At 36.8% G+C, this 21001-nt stretch overlaps 1 protein-coding gene across 1 annotated transcript in view; it reads left to right on the top strand.

Moving 5' to 3' along the window:
- The window catches only part of LOC129241981 (uncharacterized), a 34902-nt gene extending 23947 nt beyond the window's left edge, over positions 1 to 10955 (top strand). The window contains exons 6-7 of the mRNA XM_054878526.1: positions 3059 to 3179; positions 10843 to 10955. Coding sequence (XP_054734501.1) covers positions 3059 to 3179; positions 10843 to 10955 — 234 coding nt within the window. The remainder of the gene's footprint in view (positions 1 to 3058; positions 3180 to 10842) is intronic.
- The last annotated feature ends 10046 nt before the right edge of the window (positions 10956 to 21001 follow it).

The raw sequence follows: 21001 nt of genomic DNA, 5'->3' as shown, positions 1-21001 counted from the left end.
GACGCATCAAGTTTGTTCTCAATGGGAATGCAGCATCGCCAACGAAAAGGTGTGGTAATGGTTCGGGCGATTCCATAGATATTCGCACGGGGGGCGGTAGTGGCAAAGTATAATATTTTGCATCAAGTTCTGTCCAAATGATGAAAGTTGAAAAATGCCTGTAAAATATATAGGGTTGGCCATGTAAAATTTGCTTTTTGAATCGGCTATAAAAAAAAACTAATCAATATTTTTTCAAACTTTTTTTTTTATTTTGAAGATTGAACATTGTCATTTATGAATGAAAAATAATATCATTCAAATGACTGCCACGACTGATTTTACAGTAGGCCATTCGATCAACCCAATTTTTAAGCACATTTTCTATTGTTTGGGCTCCAATTTCATGAATGACAACTTCGATTTCGTGTTTTAAAGCATCAATCGTCTCTGGATGGTTCGCATAGCATTTGTCCTTAACGGCTCCCCACAAAAAATAGTCCAACGGGCTTAAATCACACCTCCAAGGCGGCCAATTGATATTGAAATTCAAAAACGGTAGCCAAAAGTTCGAGTGTAACTTTGGCAGTGTGACAAGTTGCACCGTCCTGTTGAAACCAAATGTCGTCCATGTCATCCTCTTCAATTTTTGGAAACAAAAACTCGTTGAGCATGTCACGGTAACGCTCGCCATTTACTGTAACCGCGGAAGAAGAAGAAGACTCACCACTTTGGAAATAGGTTTTCAATATTTCCCAATTTTGTTCAAGCGTATAGCGTCCCATTTCGTAAATGTCAAACCTTTAAGTAAATTATGAACTCATTTGACATGTCATTTCTGTTACCATTCTCAAAATAATAGGTGATTCAAAAAGCAAACGCTATATAGCCCACCCTGTACATAGGTATTAGGTGAAATAACTTATTACGTTTAAATTTTATTACTTTCGTCACTCTGACTACCACAACTCCCGATGCTTACTGCATTGGAAGTATACTTGGCATCACAAACGGCCATCAGAACGATGTTAAAAAATTTTTTGTAGTTGTAATACATCGAACTTGACTTGGCGAACAATTTGGAATGTTCCACATATCAAAAAAATCCTTTGCAATATCCTTGTACTGGGATTCTGTAGGTTCGCTAACGTAAACTGAAGAAAGTAGCCCCAGATAACTTCACAAGTTTCCTGTATTATTTCGCGCACAGTCGTTGCACCTAACTTATAACTCCATGCAATGCTCCGCACAGATACACCTTGTGACAAATATTTAAACAATCAATATGAAATAAATATTAATCGACTTGATGCCTCGCTTTCTCAATATGCATACAGCAAAACTAAAGATAGTCTTTCCTTAGGACCAATCCGCTGTTTTGGCTTCCTCAAGGAACTGCTAACTAATTTTAAAAGCAGCTCATACACAGGCGGGGACATCCTCGTGTGTGCAAACAATTCATCAGGCTCCATGTTTTCAATCGGAGGAACACTTGGATTTGATAACCACTTGTGCCCCAATTCCTATTTAATGGCCGAACTTTATACCTTCTGCACTTTTTTTGGTCCTTGCATTTTTTATATAAAATATATAGTTGAAATAAATTAAGATATAAGTCGCGAATTTCAATGTCTTCCTTATCCATTTTGTCTTCCTTATCCAGTTTGTATGTATGTAACCAACTAAAAACAGCTGTTCTCTACGGGATGAGTTTTGCTCAGTTTTGTGCTCGGTAAGGGACTGCGTACGTCGTTCATTGTTTTCAGCATAATATTAACTGCAACCCCGAAAGTATACGTATAGTGTTGCAAAAGAATAATTATAATGGAAGAGTTGCACAAAAAAAACCGTTCATCAACGAGAGTAACCGACTCAAGTGAATAAAATTTGCAAAGCGTCATGGGGTTAAGAATTTCGAGTGGTGGAATTACGTTTTATTTGAAGATGAAAGCAAGTTTAACATATTTAGGTTATATGGGCAATAATATGTGTGGAGAAAACCTAATGAAGAGAGATTCGAACCTACGCACTTCCGCATGGTAGTCACACACCAAATCTTTCGGCTACGGCGACCGCATAGAATAACGCGCATTTAGCCCCATAGAATAACGCGAATTTAGCCCCATTAACGAAACTGTGCACAGTATAATGCTGGCAACAACATTTGAAGCAGTGCACTGTGGCCCGACAATAATAATAAACTACCGTTTTAAAAACTTTGCCTGTTCACGAAATATCTCAGCCATATTTTTTTTTCACATCCACCTTTGAAATTAGCTACATTTTTTCAATTTTATAGATATTTGATTGCTTTTAAAATGTAGATTTCTTTGTATGGATTAAAAATCTTACTAAACCAATGATTTGGCGTTTGAGAAGAAAGACGCTACAGTAATCAGGCAAGCGCAAACGCAAAAATATACCTAGATTCACCGAATATAGGTATACTTTATAGCTTAAATTCATGTGTGTTCATATGCATCGATCCACTCCCACTGATTGCATCCACTCTTCAATCAAGGTAAGTTGGCGACTGGATCGTGAACTTGGCCTTTGTAGGGAGTGCTGAGAGGTTCTAATCGGTTTCTATAGATGGGTCGATGAATTCGGTTAGGACTGCGCTATGGCTTTTGTAACGATAGGTCAATTCTTTTTATTGCAATCAATCCTTACTTGTATAAAGATTCGTCGGAGGCATATTCAGTAACAAATGCAGTGTTTTTTCATCGTGCTTCTTATTAGCGTAGAAACCAGTCGCTCGACCTTATTTATTTTCTACGTGTTGCCAAGTCGACAGCTAAACTTCAAAAAAACCACCCTGTATAGCTCAACTAATTTCTTGTTACATGTAGTTAAGGAACTAAATATTTAGCTGCAACCATATCTCTGTAGCAAACCAACATTTCAAATGCATTTCCAAGCAAAGTTACATATATTTCATTTTCTACGTAACATAATCACAAAGGTTAAAAGTTTTTGTATATTTGTATACACCTACATACTTATTTACATATGCATGTATAATACAAGTACATATTCATATAATTTTCTTTAATTTTTAATTTTCTCATGCACGCAGCTAGTGGAAGCTTTATCCTATTTACACTATTCGGGCCATGTTATTCATCGGAATGTGTGCCCATCATCAATATTAGTTACCAAACGAGGTACTTGGAAGCTGGCTGGCTTAGAATTTATTGGTGACCGCTTTTATTTAAAATTTATTATTTTATTGTTTTTATATACTCTCGCTTATCAGCACAGTTTAAAAAATATAATTTGATAATAATTTTATTTTAACTTGTACCTTGTAATATTTTAATATACATATATATATATATGTATATATATATGTATGAATATACCAGGTGTATACCTATGAAATGAGACTTTTTCATTTTCAAAGGTTTATTAACAAAACATTGTTACAAATTTAATCTTCAAAATAATAGCCATCGCTAGGACACATTTTTCCCATCTCTCAGGCAATTTGTAGATGCCGCGCCAAAAAAATTAGCCGTCTTTGGCGGCAAACCAATCATCGAGCCATTTTTTGGCTTCTTCGTAAGAATTGAGGCTCTACTCAGAAAGTGCGTGGCCCATCGATGCAAACAAATGATAATCGGAAGGCTCCAAGTCTGGTGAGTAAGCCGCATGCACCAGCGGTTCCCAATCATACGTCTCCACCGGGTCGCTCTTGTTCGATGTGGCGGTGCATTGTCACATTGTCGGTTCATGCGGCACCCATCTTCCGACCTTTAAAATCATGCCCATGTCTTTCAAACGTTTGGAAATGGTTTTTTGGGTCACTCCCAACAGTTCTGCCATCATTTCTTGCGTTTGACCATCATCTTCATCCAACAATGCTTGCAATTCGGCGTCCTCAAACTTTTTCGGTGACCGGCCACGGTCCTCGTTCTCCACGCTAAAATCACCACTTCGAAATTTTTCAAACCACCTGAAGCACTGTGCTCTACTAAGACTATGCCCACCATAAGCTTCTATAAGCATTTGATGAGCTTGAGAAGCATTTTTCTTCGATTGATAACAGAAAATCAACGATGTCCGCAAATCATAGTTTGAAGGCACGAAATTCGACATTTTTAAGAGCGACAAAAATGCATTGTTGTATGAAACGTAACAAACAATGAACTATTGTTGACAGATGACAGACGAAAAAAACAAGACATTTGGGAAGGTTTAAAAATACTCCTAGCGACAACTATGGACTAATAGCTGAAAGTCTCATTTCATAGATATATGTAGGTACACCTGGTATATATAGATTTATTATGACATGTATCAATTTCTGTCTCTAGCTCAAACGAGTCATATATTCTCTTTGTGTGGGAAAATCGAGAGCGCAAATAATCACACTTCTCTGGCTTCAGTCAATTCATATGTGGCAATATGCTACATTGAAAGCCATCTGATTGATGAGTTAAAGCTTAGCTTACCGTAATAAATATAACAAGAATTTTAGGTTTTCGAAACGGTTATCCGTTTGCTTTTTCTATAAATAGTTGACAATAGTTGGCACATGCAGATATGTAACATATTTGCTTAAAATTCATATATGTATGTATGTATATGCGTGCACTTGTACTAAAGGGTAATACAATTTTTTCCATATAGCGATTGTATAACATCATCCAGAAATCGAGATGGATAAAGACATATACATACAGTATGTATATTAATTGTTTGTAATTGTTGATAAAAACTTCTTAAATACATTTTAATAACTTTATTTTACCAACTGAAATTACATTTTCGAAATATTGAATACACAGTATTTTTGTAACAATTATGTTTAACGCATTTATATGGCAATAAAACCCAAAACTTCAAAAAGTCATAGTAAAAAAAAACATAAAAGCCCATAAAATAGTTAATTCTGCATTGTCAATTAATTGTTTACATCTTCAAATATTATATGGCTTTTGTTAGGAGAATATAAGTCTGTGATTTTAATATTTAGTGTGAAGGCCTTCAGCTTCCATTACAGATCGCAGCCGACGGGGCATGGAATGAATAAGGTTTTTCAAGTCGTAAGTCTCTGGTATTTTCTGCCATTCAACCTGAATGGCACTTTCCTCTTTAAAAAAGCCCACAAATTCTCTATTTATCTCATCACAAAAAATTACGTCATCCCAATATTTCACTGGCCTGTTAAAATTGGCAATGGAAAAACTAAACCGTTTTTTTTTATTAACTGCAGACATTAATGGCTTTTTTCTGGCTATTTGCGAAGAATGTTTGTGCAGTCTTAAAACTTTCTGGACAGTCTCGTGACTTACTGGTTTTCCGCAATCATTTTTTTAATTTTTGAATGATCGCGTCTAGAGAGCTTTGGTGGTCTGCCTCCTGAGCGCTTTAATTCAAGCCTGGTTTCTTTTGCGCGTTAAATAATATTGTAAATAGTTCTAAGCTTAATTGAAAACATTTCCGCCAACTCTTTAGCCGACTTCCCCTCATAATAATTAAAATAAACTAACTGAATTAAATTTTCCATACCATACTAAATGTATGCCAGAAACGTAAAATTATAACACGCGTTTATTTGAGTTCAAAATAAAAGTACCGTTAGCTAGCTTCAGTTTTACTTAAAGTTGTGTTTGCATTTTGCAAAGAATTAATTGACAACGCAATATACATATCTACAGTTAGTGACAGAAGTAAGTATACACCGGACACGTTTTCACTTTTCCCCCAATCGATTCCTTCAAACAACCTAAGTTATAACAAAATTGTATTTTATTTACATGAATGAAATACAAAAGTCATATTTAATCCAAATAATGACAAAATTTAAAAAGCAACAAAATTATAGCTTTTTATATTAAACTTTATAAAAATTCATGTCTCAGAAGTAAGTATACAGTTCATCATATTATTAATTTGTGAAATCAAAAACATAATTAAAATCAAATCCTTGTATTTGGTAGGATAACCATTAGACTTTACAATCGCTTTAAGTCGTGATGGCATTGATTTCACCAAGTTTTCAGTTACAGTTGGTGGTATTTTATTCCATTCCTCTTGAAGTACGTTTTACAGTTGTTCCTTATTTCTAATCGGATGTTTACGTATTTGCCGCTTTAAATATTCCCATAAATGTTCGATTGGGTTGGTATCCGGGGACTGTGGTTGTGTTTTCGCACATTGTATAACAGCCACTCCCGTACAATGTTGGATGTGTGCTTGAGGTCATTATCCTGCTGGAAGATAAACGTTCCATCAAGGCCCAATTTCGTAGCGCTTTCTTTTAAAATGTTTTTCAAAATATTTAAATAACCATATCGGTCCATAATATTTTCCATAAATACCAAGTTTCCAACCCCGTTCGCAGCCAAACATCCCCAAACCATCACAGAACCCCTCCATGCTTCACAGTGTCGGTGATATTGTTTGGATTAACTTTTCTCCAAACTTTTTCGCGGCCATCAGATCCACAGATACTGAACTTACACTCATCAGAAAATATGACTTGGTTCCAAAACGTTTGGTCATATTTTTCATGATCTTTTGCGAATGAAATTCGTTTACTCCGATTGACACTACTCAAGAAGGGCTTTTTCCTAACATTGCGCCCATGATAACCAGCACTATACAAAACCCGGCGAATAGTTTGGGTGCTTAATTGTTTTCCAGTCTCATTTTCAACTTCAGATTTCAATTTGGAGGCACTTATTTTGGGATGTGTGCCGATTTTCCGTACGATTAAGCTTTTTTCTCTGGGACTTAAGAGCGGCGGACGCCCACAGCGCTCTTTATTAGTGGTGCTTCTCTGTAGCAAAACTCCTATCTATCAAACGACCGATTTCTCGCAATGATTTATGTTCCTTGTGATATTTTATAATCAGTTTATTTAAATCATCAGAAAGCTCTTTTCTTTTTGGTGTCATTACTAAAAATGTCGCAAAAATTAATACAAAACGTACTTCCCTAAATTTTTATACTCACTTTAATTATTTCCTTTTAATAGCTTTAACGTTTTTAATCAATACGTAAAATTAAATGTTATGCTAACTGAACAATCGTTTGCTGTATACTAACTTTTGTGACATAAATTTGGCTGGCATCAAAGACAAAGCAAAGCGTAGATAACGGTATCTAAAATTTACAGCTAAATTAAGGCGCATATGAAAGCTCATCCCAGTACACAAATACCATGTGTAAACTATTTTGATTACATATTAAGAAAAGCGTTAGCGTCAAACAATTCCGTAAATCAGGCACCTGTATACTTATTTATGTTACTAACTGTGTGTCGAATTGTAGTGTTGCTTGTATATATAAATATACATTTTACTGTTATATTTTGGTTTTTGTACATGTTGTACGTAAAACGTTTGACGAATTTTGCCTTTAATCCTAGAATCGTAAGATAGTTTTACCCTATGTTAATGCTAATATACGTAAATTTTACGTACAACACAAAAATTTAAAATAAATGTTCAACAAAAACTTGTATATCTTCTGTTTTGATTTTATTTATTGAAAATACAAAGTTTTATGTTTCTTAAAGTGAATTATAAAAAAATTTATGCGAAATTCTGCTTACATTCCTGGCATATTTTTATTTGGTGCTCACCGCATAAGGCCGCTTCATCGCATATCGAGCAATAGGTATATATATAGTTGTCATCCGTTTTTTGGAATAGTGACAAAATTTGCAGTATGTCCGTTTGCCTTTTAATGAAGAAGCTTCGCTCACTGTTCCAGTTTCCTTTATATTGAGTACTAGCAAACCCGGCCCCCTTCGCTGGGCACACTAAAATAAAATAGATATGGTTTAGAACAGAAAATATATGATTTTCATATTATTTATTTCTTTATTCTTTATTCAAGCGCTTTGGCATAAACAATATTTTTTGTTTTTCTATTTGTTTTTGAGTAAATATAAAATATAAATTGAAAATCAGGAAAAAAGAAGATTGTTTTTAAATTTCAAATCAACGCATATGAATAACTAAGAAACAATCGTCTTTTTTCCTGATCATCCATGAATTTTTCGTTTCAATTTATATGTTTTATTAAGCATTGGAGCTTTTTTGAACCATTATCCATTTATATTTTTCAAAAAAAAAAAAAACGAAAAAAATTGTTTTTTCCACGAACACATAATTTCATTCAGATTTCACATTAAATTCTCAAATTTCGTAAGAAATTATTCACTGTTCCAAAATCCACTCCAAAAAAATTCACAAACAATTTTTACATGTTGCACTTACGTTTTTTCCTTATGGCATCCAAATCAGAAAGAAATATTGACACATTGTAACTCACACTGTCAATTTGACAGTTCAGTTCCGTCCCAAGCGCTAAAAAAGTAAGCGACATTATGGCTGGTTCAAAAGAACGCTGTACCCGTTGCCAGTGCTCCGAATTACAACCAAACTTTACGAAACCCATTTTCAATACTTACTTAACAATGTGCGTAAGTTTGGTTTAATTCGGTGCAAAGACACGGCGGGTCCACGTTTTGGCATATATTTCGAGACCCTAGTCATCAATAGGTATGAAAATTACCCCGTATTAAAGCACTTATCAACAGCTTTCATTTGATACCCATATTGTACATACACGTCCGAAGGTTACCCGGGTCCACGTTTTGACCTATATCTCGAGACCCCAGTCACGGAGCGGCATGAAAAGTACTCTGTACTAAAGCATTCACCAACAGCTTTCATTTGATACCCATATTGTACATACACATCCGAAGGTTACCCGGGTCCACGTTTTGACCTATATCTCGAGACCCTATCTACCAATAGGTATTCAAACTATACGGAAATCATCTTCAATACCTACTTAACAATGTGTGTAAGTTTGGTTTAATTCGGTTCAAAGACACGGCGGGTCCACGTTTTGGCATATATTTCCAGACCCTAGTCATCAATAGGTATGAAAATTACCCCGTATTAAAGCACTTATCAACAGCTTTCATTTGATACCCGTATTGTACATACACAACCAAAGGTTACCCGGGTCCACGTTTTGACCTATATCTCGAGACCCCAGTCACGGAGCGGCATGAAAAATACTCAGTACTAAAGCATTCACCAACAGCTTCAATTTGATATCCATATTGCACAAACACATTCTAGGGTCCACGTTTTGGTCTCTATCTCGGGACCCTAGTCACGGAGCGGCATGAAAGATACTCTGGGCTAAAGCATTCACCAACAGCTTCCATTTGATACCCATATTGTACATACACATCCGAAGGTTACCCGGGTCCACGTTTTGACCTATATCTCGAGCCCTATTTTCAAAATAAAATATAGTCCATTTTACTCGTGGATGATGTAGCTTTCGAATGGTGAAAGAATTTTTAAAATCGGTTCAGTAGTTTTTGAGCCTATTCATTACAAACAAACAAACAAAGTTTTCCTCTTTATAATATTAGTAAAGATATTACGGATACTGTTCTTCAGTTCTCTAGGAAGGTTTGGTATATTATCAAGTCTCTCTTATTGCCACGGTCCTGTTAATTGTTCGTGTAGTTTTAACATATACTTTGTTCTATTTAATGGTTCCAATCCCTTTTCCATTACGTTATGAGTGTAGATAACGTAAGAGTTCACTGAAGCTATATTTAATATGTTGTAAAATATGCAAAGTGGCCAACGCTTGGTTTTCCTGTTGCATGAAATATTTTGGGCCATTTGATCAAAGGTATCTACGGCACCTTTAGTGGAATTGTAGGAGTGTATAATTTCTGGCTTTGATGTAACTTCGTTCAAAGCGCCAGTAATGTGCATTGTGGATAATAACATCACGTTCTTGTTTTGCTTAGGCTTGTAAGACACCATTGTCATTTCCTTATCAAACGCAAACATTGATGATCTATTTGGGCGAGATTTTGTTTCCAATAACTCTGCCGATATTTCAGCTTTATTTTTGCGTAAGGTTCCCACGATAGTCAATTTGTATGGATTAGCCAGTAATTTTTGTGCTAAGGGAATACTGGTAAACGTTTTTCCTACTCCTGAAAATCGATTAAGATAACATAGACATGATATAGTCGATTACTAATTTTCTTCAATTGAGTCTTATCTTTCTTAAAATTTTGTCTCACACCATAAGTGTGCTGACTCACCACACCCCTACACTATCGATTTTCAGGTGTAGGAAAATTTAGAAACATAAAAATTTCAAAATGCGATATCTCTGCGAAAAAAATTGATATTTGAGCAAATAAAACGCCATTTGAAAGAAGAAGACTTGTGTTTAAAGATGCCATCCTTTAATTTTGATGAAAGAAAACATCTGCAAGGCTACTTAATCTCAAATATGGGCAAAAACGGTGTTTAGGATGTTTAGGATATCTCGAAAACCAGAGCTGACAGAGCAATTCTGAGGCCAGATTTGGATTCAGCGCATCATAAACCTTCGGAAATATATAGCCTGTGTTATCGAACCTTAGGGCGTTTATCAAAAAGTTAAGCCTGTTACGGCTCATGGTTGCTTTATACCTGTCGCCTGAGTAATTGGGGTCAAACAGTACATCCGTGGTGAGATGATTATTTTTTAAAGTTGCGGAGAGAAATATAAGTCCAAGCAAGGTCTTCAGTTCACAAAGATTTGTATCTGAAACAGTGCAGTCTTTGATTTTATACTTTTCTCGTAGTTGTGCAATTTTTTCGTACATTCTCAAAAGCACTTCGTTTAGTATTTCGTCGTTAAAAAATAAGCCAAACGCATCGATGGGTTCGATAGCATCCTTGGCTCCTGGATATGGAAGTTAACGTGTCCCGCAGGACATCGTTTAAAAAATTAAAGTTGCGGGCCAACCACTTGGCCCGTTACGTTATACTTACTTTCTGCGTCCTATAATTAATTCTCCTTTTTTAGGTATTGAACAATATATTTTATTATATTTGCTGGTTGAAGAATACCGATTGAATGCTACTGGTTCAAGACTGCCCGCGCAGCGTCACACTCAGAACCTTTTATACTTAAGCTAGCCTTATTCCTACCCTAACTCTGCTGACATAGCGATTCCCACGATGTTGTGCATTTCAGGTGTAGTTGCTGTCTGCTGGATGCGCGTGTGGATCACGTTGCATTAAGCAGACGCACTGTCAGCATATTTCAATAGACAGGTGTGCTTCTGCTGCAAGTGAGCGAGTTAACTGTGGTGTTAACTGCCCCCCCTCTAAATATCTGCGTCCCGCAGATTGACATGCGTATTCCGGGAATCGTCGGGTGTCTCCTTCGCGTAGGTAGCAACAGGCATCGGAATGGTAGGTTGACGTATTGGAGGGAGATCAAGGCTTGCCGTTATCTTTCTCCAAATCCAGTAGGAGACCACGGCCAATATGCAAATAAAAAAGGCGTCAACAGCCAGGGAGACATGGAATCTCTGGCTCAGTTTGCCCAAATGGTTGATATTCGTCATGCTCAACTCGTGAACGTATTCTAGACTTGGTTTAAATCCTTGGTTTTTCACGTTGGTAACCGCTGCTGGCAATACCTGCGAGCTCTGCGATGCTCTGTTAGAAAAGGTTTCGTTCTTCACCCAAATTGTCTCATTGCTAAACTGGATGAGGAACGTGCCGTTAAGGACGCTCTTGCGATTATCATTACGAACAGTCCCCTGAAAGTTGGTTAGAAATAATGTACCTTCACTAATTAATTCGATAGTTTCTCCATTTTCGGGTTCGAAGTGGCATTCAGCATCACCCCCTTTAATTAGACGTGCCAGGCATCCATCCTCGGGTAATCTTTGCTGATGGCTCATCTCGCAGATCGTTGAATTTTTGATCGAAGGACATTCACTTATTATGCCGTACGTTTCTTCCTTGCTAACCAACATTTTCGTGTAGTTTGCAACTACCCTCATACCTGCAAGAACCGCAGCTCTTGTCACTAGAAAGCGGAATTCATCTGTTCTGACCTTAGGGATTGCGAGTACATAAAGCAGCAGAGAGCCGTTTGAAAATAAGGAGGGCTTCGCATATTCAATTGCCTCAATGGCATTTTGATAGGGTAAAGCCTCTTCTTCAGAAATTAGCTGATGTAACTCAACCGGGTTTAAGAGGTTGGTGTTGACTATGCCCGACTTTGCCATTTGACATGCGCGTACTACCTCACTTATTTCTTCCTTGAGGATCTGTATACGGTTAAGCAGTACGGTTTCAGCAGCCGTAGTGCCAACCTCTTTCCCAATGGTGCTCACGTAACGTGTCATCTGATTGATCTGGTTCATAGATTCCCGAGTGGCATTGAAGAGTTCCTCATTTATTTTAAATTGGTGGTTGTTGTTTGCGATTACATCATCCTGACTTCTAAGGATTGTGTCCCAGTCTGTTGCGTCAGGCGAGCCGGCAACCCATTTCCAGGCCGATCCAAGCCAATTGATTGACCGGATTTTACGGGGTTTAGTGGCCCGAAGTTCGGCGAGGCGTTGACTAATGTGGTTCAAGTTGTATGCCGCAAAGGATTTTGCGACATCATTCTTCATGCCTTCTGCAGCCGTTTCGAATTTCCTCAATGCTTCACTGAAGAGATTCAAATCAATCTTATGTGTCAATTTAAAGTGGCCATTTACTATCCAGCCTTGACCTTGATTTATCGCTACCAATGGGGCATCGTAGCCGAAGATGTTGAATCCGCAAACGCAGGGGATTACGAGTAATCTAGCTTGATAAAATTTTCAATAAAAATTTACAAATTTTCTTAGTGTGGCAACAAAATAACATAACAAAAATCGGTAACTTCTTGTTTCAGCCTTAAGTTAATATTGCCAGTTGCGCGTGTTCTTTTCTTGAAAGCAACTTGTTCCTAATCGAATATCTTTCGAAAGGAAAAGGGAGAAAAAGCATTTCATCGTTTATATTAAAACAAGTGGCTTTTAGGAAAAGAGGAGCGTTACAGATATGGCAAAAAAAAATATTTTTTTTTTTTACAATTTACAACGCCTTACATTATTTGAATATCGCACTTGTTACGTTAAAGCGTAACAACTCAAAATCTGAACATTTTCAGTAGAGACGAAAAACTGTTTCCGTAAATATTAATAATATATTACAAGGAAAAAAATATGTAATTGCACGAAAATATCATTAAAAACAATATAACGGTTATTTCATTCTTATTTGTTTAGTAGTTGCGCTAAAATAACAAATTTTTGAGTTGTTACTCTTTTCCTGAAATTTTTTTATACACTTAGTGGTGTTATTTTGAGTTGTCTCTGTTTAACTGAAAAAATAACGCGTAACTTAAACAAACCGTTTGGTTGTAAACAGGCACAATTCAAAATGTTACACTTTATGTGACACAAATTTGTTCAAACACTTGGAGACAACTAAAAATGTAACTCTTTAGTTGAGACAAAAGAAGTCATTCTGAAAACTAAGAGAGAGTCATAACAGTTTTTAACGAAAGACTAGACAAACTACTGAACGATTTTTACAGTGGGTAGAGATGACCACTGTACATTGTTTTCTTGCAAAAAACTAAAATTTGGAAATTTTGAGTTGTTACGCTTTAACGTAACAAGTGCGATATATTATGTTTGGCGTGTTTTTTTCTTTTTTCTGCCTTTTTTCCTTAACAGTTTTTCTTCTTTTTTTTTAAATATAAAAAATTGTTTCATATAAAAATATTTTTTTTTTTTAAAGGGTTTTAATTATCACCCCATTTTTTGTACGAGCCAGCGAAGGAAAAAATCCGTCAAAAAAGGGAAGGAAAGATCGGTTTCATATATTTTTTACCTGAGTCTTATGGATCCTTTTCCCATTATTTGTTGTTACCGTGACCCTATTATCTTTTCCTACGACTTCCTTTTTGTACAGTGGCCGTTGCTTTGCTTTTATTTGTCTATTCCTTACGTACACCACGTCGCCCTGCGAATATTCTTTAGGGTTGTCCCGTTTTCTATTAATTCGAGAATTTCTTGATTCCTGATTTTTTTTTATTTGACCCCTTACCTCATTGAAAACCTTTTCCTGAAAATTTCTTATCCCCTGGTAGTTTATTCTTTGCACCCTGTTAAAAAATATGTCGCTCGGTTTATGCTTCGTAATGGAATGAATTGAATTGTTGTACCGATCAGCGGCTATGTATAGTAACTCCTTGCTGAGGTTTATTCGAGAAACTCCGACGAGTTTGTGCAGAAGGATCCACTTCCATTTTTTCCACTGGTCGATATATTTCCGGTTTTCGGGTAAATGTGCGATTCTGGAAAGAACCACTCTGCGGCCTAAATCCGAACTTATAATCATTCCCTGTGGGTCGAAAGTTACCGCTAAACTTCGAAACAGAATTCCCACTCATGGTATTCATGGGAACAGTCACCGTATTTCTAATTACCGCTCCATGCACAGGTTGATTCGTGAAATTCAAATTTTGTATGTCCAAACAAGCCGTGTACGCCTCAGGCAGCGATCGCGGTTTTTGGACTATTATCTTACGAGAAAGGTAGCCATTTAACCCTCTTATGAAGACATCCAGCGCTCGATTCCGGTACGTTTCCATTAAAGCACCCACAGTTTCCGCAGAATAATTCTCGGTTTTTAATTTGTTAATTATTAGAGAAAATTGATGGTTTACGCGGGCATAAAATTCGTCTAACCTGAGACCACCTTGCGTCAACTGGCCCAACTGATGCTCCAAGGTGCGTATGTCCCTTTTATCTGCATAATGTAGCGACAGGCAGTTTTTTATCCCTGGCCAGTCGACCTCGGAAATATTGTGTGAGATTAGAGCAGAGTCAGCGTTTCCCCTAACTTTCCCCCTAATGCTTTTAAGGATGGCCCTATATAGGGGTCTTGCCTTGATGATTATAAAATCATCAAGGCTTCCCTCCACTGATGTCACCCAGGACACGTATTGGGAAGGGTTTCCCTCGAACACCTGAAGATCCCTAACTGAATCCGGTAATCTACCAATCTCCCTTAAGTCGTCCTCATTCACCGGCCCCTGTAGAGGAATTTCAATTGGTGCTGTCACGGGTCCCCCCACGGACGCTGCCTCAAGCTGGCGAATGCGGTATTCGGCTTTTTTAAGCTCAGCCATGAGCGCACCCACAGAGCCATTTAACTCAGTAACCGATTGGGCTAAGGAATTCATAATTAAGTAAATTGACTCACCGACTTTTATTTTCACTCCTTTTCAAACCTTTTCCTTCGCTGCTTCTGTCACTTGTTATTCTCTTCCGCTTATTTCTATCGCACTTGTTGCTTTGCTTATTTCAACTCACAGGCTGATTGGTTGCATCGAGTATCCAAAATGTTGAGCTAGAAATGCGGAAAGTTTTAGTATTTTGTCAAAATTTTTTTTTCTTATTTTATTGGTTAAGGTCACGGAAGGGACGCGGGAACCCTTTTTAGTCGTCCTACAATCAGATTGCAGGCGACCTACTTAGGACGCTTTCTTCACACGATTCTCGGAAGCCTAAACAACTTCTAATATAGCTGCCAGAGGTCAGAAATAGTTGGCGTGTTCCCATGTGAACGACAACGTGCACCCAGATAGGGCGTATCCAGTCCACTGGCTGCAGCTGCTTTATCATGCCGAGATCGTTGACGTTACCCAATTTACTTATGAACATGGCTGTAATTACACTAGCCAATTAACATTTTTCCTCTTTTTTTTTTTTTTTTTTTTTTTGATATTTGCGAATCCGGGCAAGGAGTCGAACCTTGTGCAAATGGCACCCACCAATTCGCCACAGATTTAAAATATGTAATTTTTCTCAAGCATCTTTTAGTATTCTTTTTTTATTTTTTGACAAATATATGTTATTTCCTTCTGACGAGGAGTCGAACCTTGCACTATGAATGTTTCACGGTGCCCACCAATTTGTCAGGGATTTTATTACGATTCTCTGCGTAATTATTTTAAATTTGTTTATTGTTGCAGCCTTTTTATAAAATAAGGCATTTAATTAATTTACCAGTACTTGGCCCCATGCAATCTCCAATGTGGAAGGTGTAGCATGACTACTATTGCGGGCACACAAGACTGTAACCGACCGACATTATAGTCGCAGGAGTCCGTCCTAGTAGGCGTAGGCATACGGTCTCCTATGGCAATTCTAATGTCACCGAGCGCAGACGAAAAATTGCTGTGGTGCAGTAACAAGTAACATTTTGTTTTATTTCCTTGACAAATTTTAGCCATCTTCTTTCATCCTCGTGAGTAAATTGCCAGGACCGTACGGGGGGACCGTAGGTAGTGAATCGCTGAGCAACATACTCCGAGTTTTATATTTATTTATCGCAGTAGTGCAGTTATAAGTAATGTTTTATTTAATTCACAAATTTTAGAAATTTTATTTCATCCTCGTGAGTAAATTGCCAGTAGGGTCCCCCCGTAGGTGGTGAATCGCTGAGCAATTTACTTCGAGATTTATATTTATTTTATAATTATTATTTTTTTTTTTTTTCGAAAGAGAAAGAAAACTACTTTCACCGAGCATTCACCTTTCACTGCACCTCACAAAATTATCGTCGCACTCCGCTCCATTTTGCCGGATATTCCCTTATTAAACAAGGGAATCCTTTGTGAAGCTCGCATTGCGGCTGTTATTTTGCACAAGTGCGGCTTCACATTGCGGAAGGGCATTTTCAAGCGTTCGTGATTTTTCGTTTTGCGCCGTGAATAGTCGAGAATTTTTTTCAAAAACTCAATCTGATTTAATTTGAATTTATTTCAAATTCAGTTTTAATTTCACTTTATTTTGTTAACTCCATTTTTTAATTTATTTATTAAATTTAATTTCATTTGAACTTAATTTATTTTGTGTTAATTTACAATAAAAAATGTAGCTATGATCCCAATTTTGGTTTCTTGTCTAATTTAATTTTAATTTAATTTTAATTATAATTTGATTTATTTTATTTTATCAGGTTTAATTTTATTTTCCATTTATTTTATTCCATTTCATCACATTTTTTTTGAAGTGAAAACTTCTTTAGAATCGTTGGGAGTGATTTGAGAAAAAGTGAAACGAAAAAAGCGACACTCTTGGATACGAATATTACATATACACGTAGCGACGAACTAAATAACTTTTAGGCCAGCGCCGACAGCATAGCGCGATAGCCGAGCGGCTAGCAATGTGAGCTTCCGATCCAAAATCCTTGGTTCGAATCACAAGAAAAAAAAATTTTTTATACAGTTATTTTATTTTATTTTATGATATGTTTATGAGGAGCTTTTTTTCATGGCAGAAATACACTCGGTGTTTTGCCATTGCCTGCTGAGGGGTGAGCGCTATTAGAAAAATAGTTTTCCTTAACACTTTATCGACCGGTTGTGGTTGAGGCTGCCACTCAGTAAGTACCGGCTAAATTTTCACTATGCATTGTGTTGTGCTAAGCAAAACTCTTCATCTGCACTTTCTTTATCCATTAGAAACGGTACAAACTATTATAATTGATAAAAAATTGTACAGGTCAGTACAAAGCTGCAAATAATTAACGATGTTGGCGCTGCGTAGTTATAAAAAGAGCAACCCACTGACAAAAACCGTCGATAACCAAAAGCCGATTAATAGGCTACCGGTCAATAAGCGCTGGCAATCGAAAAACCTATAAATAGGCTACCGGTCGATAAAGTGTTAATTTTGGTGTTTTCACCGAGATTCGAACTGACGTTCTCTCTGTGAATTCTGAATAGTAGTCACGCACCAACCCATTCGGCTACGGCGTTTGTTTAATTTTACTGATGCAAAAATGAGGAAAAATATATGAATAAAGTTTGCTTACTGTTTACACATTTTCCAAAGGTGACGGAGAACCAAAAAAAAAAGTCGATTTTCAAACAAATACGAGTGCATATGTGTAATTGTGTTAGAGTTTCGGTCACGCCCCAGCAAAACCTGCGTGCATATGTGTTTGTAACATTCAAAAAAATGTAATTGTGTTAGAGTTTCGGTCACGCAGGTTTTGCTGGGGACGCTCATAATAGCAACCGCGTGTGTATTTTTATATTCGTAAATATTTTAATTTTTAAATATTTACCGCAATTATGCCGAAAAATAATGCAGAAAAGTGTCGTGAATATCGACAGAAAAAAAAATCAATAAATAGCATCACGGAATTCATTCACGAAAATTTAATAAAGTATACACCCGAAGTATCGCGGATACTTAGAAAAGATTACAATAAAGTTCCAATGATTTTAAGTGGCGATTTTAACGTAAATTTTGCATTGGACACAGCGGTTCCTTTAATTGACGTTCTCAATACAACATTCAATTTAAAAATGTGTAACAATCGCATTGAATCGACAACACGATCAAAAACAACCATTGACGCGGTATTTCAAAGACATGTTGACAACATCGAAACCAAAGCATTTGTATCATATTTTAGCTATCATAAGCCACTCGTATCATTTGTTGAAATTGAAAACATTGAGGATGAATAATAATAAAATGAAGAAAATAAAATATGAACTTTATAGCAATATTATAATGATCCTATAATTATCTTGCTCCTAATGCTGCTTTCGTCTTATTCTCTCTCAGTTTGTTTTACGGAAGGTTTCACTTCTATCGCGTCTAACCGTTAGACTGGTGTTTTTTTTTTTTTTATAACACGGCGCACTCACTTTTTCACTTACACCTTTTTTCCACTTCCACTGCACCACAAGGACTCCCTTGCGGAGATCCTTGTTAGGTACCCCATCTTTGAAAAAAAGAGGGGTCCCTGCTCGGGCGCCAGTTAACGTGTCCCGCAGGACATCGTTTAAAAAATTAAAGTTGCGGGCCAACCACTTGGCCCGTTACGTTATACTTACTTTCTGCGTCCTATAATTAATTCTCCTTTTTTAGGTATTGAACAATATATTTTATTATATTTGCTGGTTGAAGAATACCGATTGAATGCTACTGGTTCAAGACTGCCCGCGCAGCGTCACACTCAGAACCTTTTATACTTAAGCTAGCCTTATTCCTACCCTAACTCTGCTGACATAGCGATTCCCACGATGTTGTGCATTTCAGGTGTAGTTGCTGTCTGCTGGATGCGCGTGTGGATCACGTTGCATTAAGCAGACGCACTGTCAGCATATTTCAATAGACAGGTGTGCTTCTGCTGCAAGTGAGCGAGTTAACTGTGGTGTTAACTTGGACCTAGTTTATGTTTTATTTTAATAACAGTGTTTAAAAAACATCCGCTTTTAATAATATAATATTTACCTGGTCGAATATAAACAACATTCATAGACATTGCCTTTCCGCTACTACGATGCACTGGATTGCTACTCCAAACATGACCATTCCTTCCCAAAAGTGGATTAGAACTGGATACATCTGCAATGTCATTTAGTTCTAGCTGCACTGTTGGTGCTGACTTTTGTTTTTTTGCCGGGGGACCTTTATTTTTTTTTTCAGATGCCATATTTTGAGCGGACTCCACGGCTTTCATCAGTTCCTCTTCAAAAGTTTCCTGGAATTCAGGAGAGTAGTTTGGATCCTCCAAACTATCGTCACTGTCAAAATCAACTTCCTCTTCAAGGTTGTCCTCAGTAAAGCTTACATCGCTGTCAATACTGTCCAGGAGGGCTTCTATTTCTGCATCCGCAAGGCAACGACTTGAGTTTTCCATTATTTTCTTTTATTTCTCCTGAAAACCGCACGGAACATATATTTCATTCTCAAATATTTATACGCTAATGACAAGACCACGTAAAATTTACGTACAAAAATTTATACGTTAATGCTAAGATCACGTAAAATTTACATGCACACTTTTTTTTAAAGAACGGTTAAAGCTAAACGCGAAGTAACAACTGATTTATGATTCACTTGTTAATGCAACAATAAAATAAAGGAAGCACTGCCAAGAGGTCGTAGCGATAGCGCCGAACGGTAAGGTGTAACTGACTTTTCTTGCGACATACACGTAAAATTTACGTATATTACGATTCTAGGGTTAATAATATTTAAAAAAAAATGCTAATAAAAGACATTTTAGATAATAAAGCATAAGTCTAAAAATGAGTTTATAATTTTTTTTCATTTTGCAAACAATTAATTGACATACTGTATATACTAAAATGCTGAGAATGATGAGAGTAGTCGATTCAACCAAGTCTGCCCACATGCATGTCCGTGCGCATGATAACTCGAGCAAAAATTTGTGTGTTTTAACCCTCCGTTGTAAACCACTTTTTAAACCTTCGGTTGTACACCTCGGGTCATTTACATGCATTTGTATGGGAATATATGGCAAATGCATGATCATTTATAAACATCGTAGGTATATATTTAAAATTTCTTACCTTTCTTATTAGTTTTGGCATGCATTGAGCTGCCTACAGAAGAAAAAATATTCGCTGTAAATATTTCGGTTTGTAAAGAAAAACCTTTTTTCTGCTACGATATTTACAGGGATATTTATTTGTTTGTTGAAAAATGATTCCATAGCCAAACGAGTAGTAAACTGAGAAATAATGCTTTGATTATTCATACGATTTTCGATGTTTGCAACGACCAATGTATTCTATAAAGCCGTCAAAAAATTGCACCTAGCATCACTTTTTCTATTTTCTAAGCCCATCGACTTCCTTGCAAATACAAAACGCTGCCAATGCCATGTCATCCAACACGTTGCAAAAGAAAACAAAGGTCCATCGACTTGTTGACCGTTTTGATGTGAAATGTGTGACCATTTGATCCATACAATCGACAGCAGCTTTATGTGCATTATAATATAAAATAGCCGATGGTTTTTTTGCATCGCCTTCACACTCTTTTGTATAATGAACGGTGGAAAGTAAATTGACCGCTTTGTTCTTCTTTGGCACATAGCTGCTGATTGAAACAAGGTTTTCATGAAAACCAAATAATGACGAAAGCGCTGGTCTAGAATTGTTCTTTTCCATATCTGATGGAAGACAACGTTTGTTGGATCGCATGGTGCCAACTAATGGAAGTCCTATAGCAGCGAGACGCTTAGCTCCATTCAATGTGACGAAAAACTTATGGGCTATTATTGTACGACCGCTGTTTTCATATCGGTTAGATAATTGTAACATCACATTTTCCCCTTGATCA

The sequence above is a fragment of the Anastrepha obliqua genome, chromosome 3, assembly GCF_027943255.1.
Source record: "Anastrepha obliqua isolate idAnaObli1 chromosome 3, idAnaObli1_1.0, whole genome shotgun sequence".
NCBI classification, from domain to species: Eukaryota; Metazoa; Arthropoda; class Insecta; order Diptera; family Tephritidae; genus Anastrepha; species Anastrepha obliqua.
The sequence above is the reverse complement of the archived record's forward strand: the minus strand, read 5'-3'. Positions and strand labels throughout refer to the sequence as shown.